Here is a 10920-nt window from a genome sequence, read left to right as displayed (position 1 = left end):
GGAAAGTAGAAGAAAGGCAATTCCAGTAGAATTTCTCAAAGTGTGAGATGGAGATGGAGGGCACAATTCTGATTCATAGTCAGATTTGGTGAAGGCAGAGAAAATAAAATCAAAACTAAAATCCATGGTAATCCTAGTAAGAAGGTTTGAAGGAATGAGAAGGGGAAATGGCATTGCATGGGTTAATATATAAAATACAGATGGGATAAATATAGATGGGTGGAGACTGACTGTAAGTTAAGTTGTCCCAGGAAAGTCATAGATTTCCAAGTAGGGGGATTAGTGTGTGCAGCTGTTGAATCGGGGGCTCACCTCATTCCTGAGCTCTCAGGTTCCACTGTTGGGTAATAAATGCTTTTTGGATTAGTGGCATGATAGTCACTCCTAGAGAAGCCAGTCATCCTACTGTTCTGGGGTGGGGTGGAAGGATTAAACAAATCAAAACCTCCACTTCATTATTTAGCTATTCTTGGCCAGCTCTGAATATGAAGTTATTCTCTATTTTAACCAATTCCCTACTGGAAGATATTTAAGTTTTCTTCAACTTTTTACTTTCAAAAGTTATGATGTTTTTAAGTTTTTTTTTCTGATTACTTTGCTGATTAATTTAGTATCTCTAGAGTAATCTCAGTCAACTTTAAAGAATGTTATTAGAAAAAATGATACAATAAAATTGTCCTTGTGCATTTTTGTTTATCACCTAAGGCTACAAGAATGTTTTCCAAAATTCAGAATAATACTTTTATTTGCTTACCAAATTGTTTCAACCCGGATTTTAAAAGGAGGTGTGAGAATTAACTAACTCATAATAATAGACAACAAGGAAATCTTCTTCTGAGGAAATTCAGGAACTCCAAAACTTCTTTTTTTCAGTCTTTAATAAGCTCTCAATATGAGCTCGTTTCTTGTGAAAAGAAGTATTTTTCAAGAGAAAAGGATCAAGACTTATTCCAAAGTTTATTCTAATGCCTAGTTTAGCTATATTATAAAAAGTCATCAAAATAACCTTTACATGATTTTTATTACATTACTAATATGTTCTGTTTCTATAGTTTAATAAGTGCACACAAGGTCAAAGGTGGTAAGAAAATAGTGTTGCTTCTGGAGAGTGTAAGAATATCAGTATAAAGGTGCTGTAAAAATGAATTGAGTATTTGAAATGTGTATGGGTATTTAATTCACTCTGATGGCATGTACTCATTCTGGGACTTCCAAATCATAATCATTCTACCCCTCCTATACTATGTTACTTATCACAGTCATTGATCACCCCACGATATAGGGTTTTCATTTCAGCATATCCAAATGCCACCAGTTACGAATGATAATTCTGGGCGTGTCGTTGAGAATTCCAAGCATACCTAGTTAATGATTATTAATTTGGTACCTATTTTGCCAACTTAGAACACTCACGAAGTACAAAGCTTTGCACAAATAATCTGTTTCCTTGGTGCAGATTAGCCTAATCGAATGTGCCATATCTATTGCTGCTATTCTGAGGGGCTCGGATGCCAATTACCAGCTCCCTAGAATTTGCCCGTAATTGACTATGTCCCACAATAGATAACTCTGGAAGTGACAGGCAGCCTCAAGTGTGGTTCTCCCGCCTGTGGATTGGACCTTGCAGGAAGCCCCGCCTCATCAATTCAGTCAAGGGCTGCAGTTGGCTTGGCGCCGGTGAGTGGCGGGTCTTAGCTCCGCCCCGGCCGTCCGCTGCGCTGCCTGGGTCGGCGCCGTTTCCAGTTGAGAGATGGCGGCCGCCGCAGGTAGATCGCTCCTGCTGCTCCTTTCCTCCCGGGGCGGCGGCGGGGGCGCCGGCGGCTGCGGAGCGCTGACTGCTGGCTGCTTCCCCGGGCTGAGCGTCAGCCGCCACCGGCAGCAGCAGCACCACCGGACGGTGAGTGAGCGCGCCCGGCGGCTCCGGGGAGGGCGGGGCGGCGCTGGCGTGTGGGAGCCTCCGGCAGGCAGGCCGCCGGGGCAGCGGGCGAGTTACCTGAACTCGCGGCCGCTCCCGAGGTTGCCGGGCACCGAGGAGCCGCCGTGCCCTTCAGGCGCCTGCGGCGGCGACCAGGAAGGGAGGGAGAGCGGAGGAAGCCGAGAGGAGGAGAAGGAGGAGGAGGAGGGGCGACGGCGGGATGTTCCCGCAGGACTGGGGACACCAGGGCGGGGAAGGCACGGGACTTGAACCTCTCACTGACCCGCCCCCGATCTCGGTCCCTCCCTCCTTCTATCTTTACAGCTCTGCCCCTTAGTTCCCAAACTGAGCCCCGTGCAACTTGTCCCCTTTACCTCCTCCTCTGGGCGGGTTTGGGTGTCCTGAGTTGCCGCGGCTGCCTTGTGTATGTGTCAGGAGAGTGGCAGTGCCATGCTTCTGGGAACTGTCCCCGGAGAGCAACCCAGGACCCTAGCGGGGTCGCTCTCTTGTCCTCTTTTGGCCGTTTGGGAATGGGCAAGAAGGAAAATCAAACTTTATCCCCCTCTGTGACTTCTTGCGTGTGTAGGCACGGGGAACAGCTCCCTTGGATGGATGCTGCATTGCTTCAGGAGGCGAGCTCCATCCACTCCGGTCCTTAAAGGTCCTCGGTGGTCCTTTTGGAGGGCTGATTCATAAGCTTGTTCACGCGTGCCTGAAGAAGGAAGGGTGGGCAGCAGGCAGAGGGTAAGCGAATATGACAAGTTGTACACAGAGGCAGGGATTTGGTAGTTGTCTTAACCAGCTATTGCTTTATTTCATTGGCTGACAATGAACTGGAGCTTCTATTTGAACAGACTTGGGATGTGTGTGTGTGAGAGAGACTGTGATTTTTTTTCAGTTGTAAGAGGTCAACTTGCCATGAAGTTCTTGACCAAACAAGTCAGCAGGTCCTATTCTTCCTTTGGACTTCTAGAACCATATATGTTGGTCTCTGGCCAACTCTGAGAGAGTGTAGATTTTATTTCCTAGGGCTAAGTTGTATAGTGTGGTAATGAGAGCATTACTGCCGACAGCCTGATAAAAGTAAGTGGTACCTCCGGCCCTCAACAAATACATACACCTGTATTGTTCTGATTACATAGCTCTTGAGAGGAAGCTGAACTGGAGGTTTTCAAAGAGGATACCCCAAAGACCCCATGAAAGCAAAAAATTAAGTGTCTGAAAGAGCTATGGAAAGAACTAATGCACTCAATGCAAGATGGTATTGTCATTATTAGCCCTAAGTATGGACTCTATCCTATTCTTGTGAGAAAATTTGGCATACTTCATATTTGGCATACTGACATATTGCTTTGCTGAAGCTTTTGGGTGAGAGCCGAGCTTTTCCACAGTTCAGTTTAGATTTGCATGTTTCATAGCCTCCAGTTATGTGTTTTGTTCTCTTAAAAACATAAGGCCACCCTAAAATCATTGTATTCCCCTCCCTCTTTCTCAAACAACTTAAAGGCTTCACAAGTTGTCTTTATCTCTCTATTTTGATAATTCATCTTCTGACTTTGCACAATTTGTTTTTAAAACTATTTGGGTGTGGTATTCATTTAGCATTTTAAAATTAGTGCCTTGTATATTTTCCACTATGCGAATCTGTCAGGCTGTTTCTTCCTTGTGTGGGTAACTTCTTGAAAATGTTCTTCTGTGCTATTCCGGGGTGCGTAAAGTGATGCGCTGAATTTGTAACTGAAAGCACCATTAAAGTACAGTGTTATTTCTGAAGGGCAGAAGTGTTATGGGACTGGTGACTTGTAAGTGGACTTAGAGTTGTAGGATTTTGATCTTCCTTGTGTGGGTAACTTCTTGAAAATGTTCTTCTGTGCGATTCCGGGGTGCGTAAAGTGATGCGCTGAATTTGTAACTGAAAGCACCATTAAAGTACAGTGTTATTTCTGAAGGGCAGAAGTGTTATGGGACTGGTGACTTGTAAGTGGACTTAGAGTTGTAGGATTTTGAAAAAAAGTTGTACCCGATTATTTAAAATATGTAAAAAGGTTTTTCTCTCTTTTTTGGCGATTGTTCTGAAGCCATCATGTATACACCTGTCTCCATCTGTTACTGTTTCCTCACAAGACTCAATTTGAGAGGTAACTCTTAGAGATTCGTTTAAATTGAGGCCTAGAATGGGAGAGACTTGATCAGGATTATACATCTAATATGGAGTTTTAGGACTCCAATGCACTCCAGATATTTTAACCCCCTTATTGTGTTCTGATTATAAAGTGCAGTTGCTCCTTTACATCTCTCCTCCTTTATAAATTAACTACTGTTTCTTAGGAAAGTATTGTTATTTCAAAACCCCATGAATGGGAATTCTTCTACAGAAGATATTGATTTAAGACACATGTGTTAGGCAAATATGGGCACAAACAACTTGCTCTTATAAAGGTCCCTGAGAGACATTCAGGTGGAATCATGCATAGGAGACATCCTGTGTATGTGCAGCAGATGGCACTCTGCATTGAACTAGATCACAAGTCCAGCTTGTGCCACTTTTACTCTGCTGTAGTAAGTATTGTAAATTAGAGCCAGGGGCATTACCAGTTACAGTACTGGTTAACTTTTTGCTTGAGTGGCATGTGTTTTGAAATTCATCTATTCTGTGTGAAGAATGAGTCCAAAGCAATACAGTTCAACTAATTGGTAAATGTGGTTGTGAAGTTACAAAACATACCCCCTTCCATTAAAACATTATTCAATTGAGTAAATAGTATAGGTACAGGGGCTTAGTCAATATTTTTAGCACCATCTACTGGAATTTTTCCTTTCCTTTGTGAAGAACCTGTTATTGCTCCCTAATTTGTGACTGTAACTAAGACTGATATAAAATGTGTATTATATGCCTTTCCGTGTGGTTGGTGAAGGTGGCTTCTATTTTCAAGGATGATTCTTTAAGGAGGGAACTGCCTTTCATTGTGAACCGTGCAATTCTTTTGCTTAATCAAACTGTGTAATTCTTTTGCTAAATCAGGCTGATTATGACAGCCTGATTGTTGGCATTTCCTAGATGGTCAACAGCTATCCTGAATTACTAAATGTCAAGTTTTCTTAAGTCTGTCATTGTTCTGTTATAGTTTGTGGTCGTCCCTTTCAACTTTACACATTGTAGTTCTTTATCAAAGATATTTCAGTTTTAACAGGGGTTACATTGCCTGACACAGAGGCAAGTCACAATTCTTTAATCAGGTTCCTCATGGTCTGGCCCAATCTTACTAGGCCAGATCCACCCTTAGCACAATTACTCTACAAGGCAGTGTCCCATATATCCATACTAAATGTTTATGCAGTACTTGTAGCTGAATTTCAGTCTTACTCATTCCTCTAACCTCTGAGGTACATTTCAGATTAGAGACTGTGACCTACAACTCCTCTTTGAATCTCATCCTCACTTTGCAGAAGAGGAAACTGACCTAATTGGAAATGAGGGAAGTGACTTAGGTTACATATGTGGTTAATGACAATTGGGATTAAAATTCTTTTAAATGGAGGTGGATTCAAGAAGTCTTATTCTGAATCTTAATTGGTGTGGTTCCTGGTTCTTAATCCCTTTCTATTCTATTTTGTTCTCTCAGAATTGATAGAATTTATTATTTTCGGTTCACAGATTGACACTGACTTGTCTTGTTCTCTAAATGTTTCATTTATGGTACCTTATCTTACTGAAAAGATGAGGCAAAGATTGTATATTTACTACCTTTCTGTCTCTCATCAACTCCAGCACAGTGCTGGGTATAGGTGACACTCAGACAAGCATTAATTGAATATACACCCTTTTGTCCACTAACCAATGAAAAGGTGTACGCTTTCCCCTCCCCTGGTTTGACTTGTTTAATGGCCTGTTGCTTAGGTAGCAAAACTTGGGTAATTGCTTTAAGTTTGGTATTGCCAGTTTTGTCTTTGATTGTATATTATGCTTCTTTATGATGGAGAGAATTTATGATAGAGACAAACCATTGCATTGGGTCTATAGTGGTACTAGCTTTCTGTCCAAAGCCAGCAAAAGTATGATAAATACCCAAGTTATTAGGAATATATGTTTGAATCAGATTCTAGATTTGTCATTTAGTTTCCTATAATGGTGGTCCCCAACCTTTTTTGCACCAGGGACTGGTGCACCTATGAGAATCTAATGTGTGATGATCTGAGGTGGAGCTGAGGCAGTGATGATAGTTCTGGGGAGCGGCTGCAAATACAGAAGAAGCTTCACTGGCTCGCCCGCCAATCACCTGGTGTGCTGCCTGGTTCCTCACAGGCCATGAACTGGTACTGGTCCAGGGGTTGGGGCCCCTGTACTATAATATTAAGAGTTTGACGGTTCTGTATAAATGTTTAGAGCAGATTAGTTTTTAAAGAAGCAAACATCGTTTTATCTCAAAATCTTGCTTATTTGAACTCACAAAATATTTGAATGAGTAAATATGGATTTATTCGACAAATTTTGATTATTTGAACTTTTCTAAATCTCAAGGGGCTCTATATGCTTTATGGAACTCTACTCCAAGAGGAAATCTAGACAGTGCAGCATCAAAAATAGATGTGAATTATTTTTGGTTTTGGGGCTGCCTCATGTGTGAAATTGAAATCAAGGAGTGGTCATGGTCTTCTTCAGTAACAGCACATTATCTGAATAACTGCTGAGATGTTGCTTTTATTTCTTTTTATATTCTAGTTTTGTGCCCCTGTGGGTTTTCTTTAAAATTACTGTGTTTCTGTGATTAAGGGCAAGATTACCTTTTAAGATTTCGAGATTGCCGCTCAATATTTGAGAATCCTACATTCTTTTATTTGATTAATATTTTACCATGGCTCAAGGATATATTAGAATTACTGGAACAAAATATTTTTAGGAAAACTAAGATGTTACAATGGAGGATATGTATTTAAAAGAATCCTAATATTTAGAGCTCAGAAAGACCTTAGGTTAAGGAAACAGGAGTGCAAGAGCGGTAAAATGGCTTTTTCCTTAGTAGCCTAGCAAGTTACCACGGAGCTGAAAATGTCTCACACGTCTGCTGGTTTTCCCATTCAGTTCTTTTTTTGTTTTACAAAATCACACAATTCTGTGTTACATTTTTAAAATGATTAAGCTGAGACTGATTTTTAAAAAAAGAGAATCGGGGTCAAATTCTTCCAACTCAAACCTAAACTCAAACTCAGTCTTGAATAATTACTCCTTGATTTAGATAGGGCTTGATGACACCTGTTAAAAACTTGTCCTCTGCAGGTTGAATACAACAAATAATCCATTTATTTCACTGTACTTTGTTAAATTCTTGCAGTGAGATAGCCTGTGTAAAAATTAAAGTTGACTCTAAGCAAAGTAATTTTAATAAGTTTAGTGAGTTATTGACCCATATACTGTATATAGGTTTGAATCATTTCTATTGATAAAAGTAGAACTGGGTAAATTACATCACCAACTGGGTCTAATAGCATGTCAAAACTGAACTTTTTCTAAAGCCGTTCTGGAATAATTGAATACTATGACATTGAATTTTGGCAGTTCTTTTAAAAATAAGAGCCTTTCCTAAAGTTCTTTAAGGGCTTTCATAGTATTTATTAATCCAGAAGAGTGGGTTGTTTATCTTTTATGCTTTGTTACTGAAGTTTTCAGTTTTTACATATTTTTTTTCTTACTATTTATTGTCTCCTTTATTGCTTGGGGAGCAGTTATAATAGTCACCAGAAAATTCTTGAAGACCCTATTTAGGTGTATGAGGCTGTCCAGAGGTCACTCTTAAACATACAGTCTTAAAACTGCACTGCTTGTAGGTTACATGATCCTTTAAACTTCTTTTTTGCCTCCTAAGATAATTTTCTTTTGGACTTCTTATTTATCTGTAGTAAGTCGGATTACAGGATGTTTAAGAGTATTAATGTTTGTTTTGCTTTAAACTTTAGTTTAGAGAAAGTTAATGTGACTGACAATTTGTCAAATAACAGGAAAGCATGTAGGTTAGCTTGAACTGCCTGACCTGTATAGACTGAGTAGATACAGAAGAAAGCATTTAAGGTCTGAGGGCATGTGTTACCTTGTTTAATTCTCACTATAATCCTATGAGAGGTATTATTATCCCAGTTTTATAGATGAGGAAATTGAGAATGAGATGGGCTCACTTCTTAAATGCTAGGGATGCAAAGATGGACAAAACAGATGTTTTGGAGCTGAGACATAATCCTCGATCTGGCTAGAATTAAAGCTGTACCATGCTAGGTGTTTGTGTGGGTCCTCCTTCCTTTTCATCTGCTCCTTCAGCCATGTTTTTTTTCTAAAAGGTATCACCATCCTTCCCCCTGACTACTTTTCAGAAATCTGTTTCTCCACCTTTCCCTCTAGGTGTTAGCTTGGTATAAGGTATGCTTCTTAGGGATCTTTGTTATTTAGTTTAGGATTCTAAAAGTTCCCACCTAGTAGACCTGACAATTATTAAGCATTGCTTCTTTGTCATTGTACAGTGTACTACACAACAATCCTCAGGCAAAATACTACTCCCATTGCACACATGAAAAAACCAAGTCCTAGAAAGGTTAAGTAACCTGGAGTCATTCAGAAAATATCTGTCAGACTCTTATTCTTTGTGAGATGCTGTGCTGGGTAAGAGAGATGCCTACGAGGTGGTCATCTGACCAGGAGACATGGACAAACAAGACTGTAACTGGCTGTGCCTTTTATTTTCTTCCTTACGATGGTTCAGTGGGAGCACTTAAACCTACCTAGATTGTATTTGCAATGTAGTTGGGCTATCAGCTAGTACCAGAGAGTGGGAGTGGTTTCACGGGGTGGGGGTGGGGATGGGGGTGGAGCTGCTTGCTTACGCTGAAATATGCAGAAATATAACGTGTGGGGGAGTGGAAAGATCTGGTCCACATTCCAGGCAGTACCAAGATCAGACATGACAGTATGAGGAAGTAAGACATTTTTGAGAAACAGTCATTTGTTTGTTACAACTGGACTATGGGAAAGAATAGCCAGAGATTAGGCTGGACAGTAGTAATGATACCAGTAGTAATTAATAGTTATCAGGTGCACCATGTGCCAAATACTTTACATAAATAATCTCACTTAATTCTTGTGCCATCCTATGAGTAGGTACTTTTATTATCTTCATTTTACAGATAGTGTAACTGAGTTACCTCAGTCTGGTTAAGTGATTTACCCAGTATCATAGCTGGTAAATGACTTGCCCAGGATCACACAGCGAGTGGCATACCTTGTATGTAAAGCCAAGTAGTCTGGCTCCAGAGCCTGTCCCTTCACCACTGTGAGGGAATCAGGCTGTGAAGGGACTTGCGAAGGAGTTGAAATTTTATTATGTAGGTCAGTGGTTTTTTTAAAACTCAGCCCACAATAGAAATACATCTTATATTATGACCCAGCATATGTATGTGTGCATAAAACTAAGTTTTATGAAACAACATTTTTATTATTTATGAGACATACATAATTTCTGTTCTGTTTTGTTAAAGAATACTGGTTGGGACTCACTTAAATTGATTCTGTAATTTAAGCCGCAGTTTGGAAAAATTCTACTATTCAATAGGTGAGCATCTGAAGAATTTCAAGTAGGGGAATCACATGATAAGGTTTGTGCTTTTAGGTAGGTCACTCTGGCAGCAGTATGAAGGCAGGATTGGAGAAGATGGGACCAGAAAGACAGAGAGACCAGTAAGGGACATCTTAATGGACCAAGCAAGAGATGCCTGAACTAGGATAGCACTGCGGATAGAAAAAAGAATAGAGAGAAAGGAGATTTAGGAAGTAGAATTGATAGAACTTGGTGATTGTATGGGGGCTATCAGCTAGTACCAGGTAGAAAAACAATTCAATTCAAGGCCTATCTGACTCTTTGCTGAGGTGCTGCAACTTCGTGTGTTTCTTTTTACAGTCACGTTAAAAATGCTGCTTTGTTGTCTTTTCTGTGACTCTACTTTTGTATATAAAAATGTACTGACCTGGTTTAATTATTTTAAAATGATTTTTAAATTTATATATCAAATTAGATGCCCACCTATCCATATTCCTGCCTCCCTTGCTAAATGCCATATAATCAGAATCTGGAAGGATTTGCACAACAGTATGAAAAAGTTCACATAGCATGATGAGCACTCAGCAAATCTTTGTTGAAAGATGATGTTCTGTGTTATACCCTTCCAAAGCAGATACTTGTAACATTATGTTCATTAATTAGAGAAAGATTTTGAGTCATTTTCTTTGACATTTTTCCTTTTAATTTTTCATTTTTGTAATATTTGATTCCCTTTAAGGACTATTGAGCATCGTATGTGTGATGATCTTATCTCAAAAATACAACAAAAAAAAAATAGTCATTTCTAAGCATGAAACTTTTTCTTAGTAAAATTTTAGCAACCTTTCTTTCCACATTAGAAATGTAAATGTGAGATTCATACTGCTTCTGTCACCCCAGTTTCTCAGGAGAGGTATAAAAATAAAAATATATAATTGAGAACAAGTTCTTTGGAGTTACCCTCTAGCATTTTAATTGACTAGGTACTTTAGTAGATTGCTTTATTTAGAAAACACATTCTTCGGTATTCTAGGTATTATAATACAAAGGTAAGTATCTATTTATTTGATAACTATGACTTTTTTTTAGAGATATTTCAATATCTGCTTTACCAGAGGAGATTGTATTTGCAATGTAGTTGGTGAGCCTTTTGAAATCTTATGGGAGCAAAGGATTGCTGTACCATCACAGAATTTTTTATTAGTTTGTGAAGTAGTTAAATAAATGAAGCGATAGAAGTGGTAAAGTGTGTGTGTGTATGTCTCTCCCAGTCACCAAAATAAAGTAATTGAAGAAGATTAGTTACCATGTGGTATAATAGAGTTAGACTCAAGCTTCTTTTCCTTTTCTATTCCATTAACTTGCTATTTGACCTTGGGCAAGTGACTTAACCTCTTTGGTCTTAATAAGGATGCTTGATTAGGTGAG

At 39.5% G+C, this 10920-nt stretch overlaps 1 protein-coding gene across 2 annotated transcripts in view; it reads left to right on the top strand.

The window, feature by feature from the left end:
• Positions 1-1734: 1734 nt before the first annotated feature.
• The window catches only part of MCU (mitochondrial calcium uniporter), a 158466-nt gene continuing 149280 nt past the window's right edge, over positions 1735-10920 (top strand). For both annotated transcript variants that reach the window (XR_003047382.1, XM_015592303.2), the window contains exon 1: positions 1735-1897. Coding sequence is in view for 1 of the 2 variants with exons in the window: in XM_015592303.2 (XP_015447789.1) it covers positions 1751-1897 (147 nt within the window). In the remaining variant the exon portion in view is untranslated. The remainder of the gene's footprint in view (positions 1898-10920) is intronic.

Source organism: Pteropus alecto, unplaced genomic scaffold (assembly GCF_000325575.1).
Source record: "Pteropus alecto unplaced genomic scaffold, ASM32557v1 scaffold155, whole genome shotgun sequence".
Lineage (NCBI taxonomy): Eukaryota > Metazoa > Chordata > Mammalia > Chiroptera > Pteropodidae > Pteropus > Pteropus alecto.
Note: the sequence above shows the minus strand (reverse complement) of the source record. Positions and strands in the feature narration are given on the sequence as shown.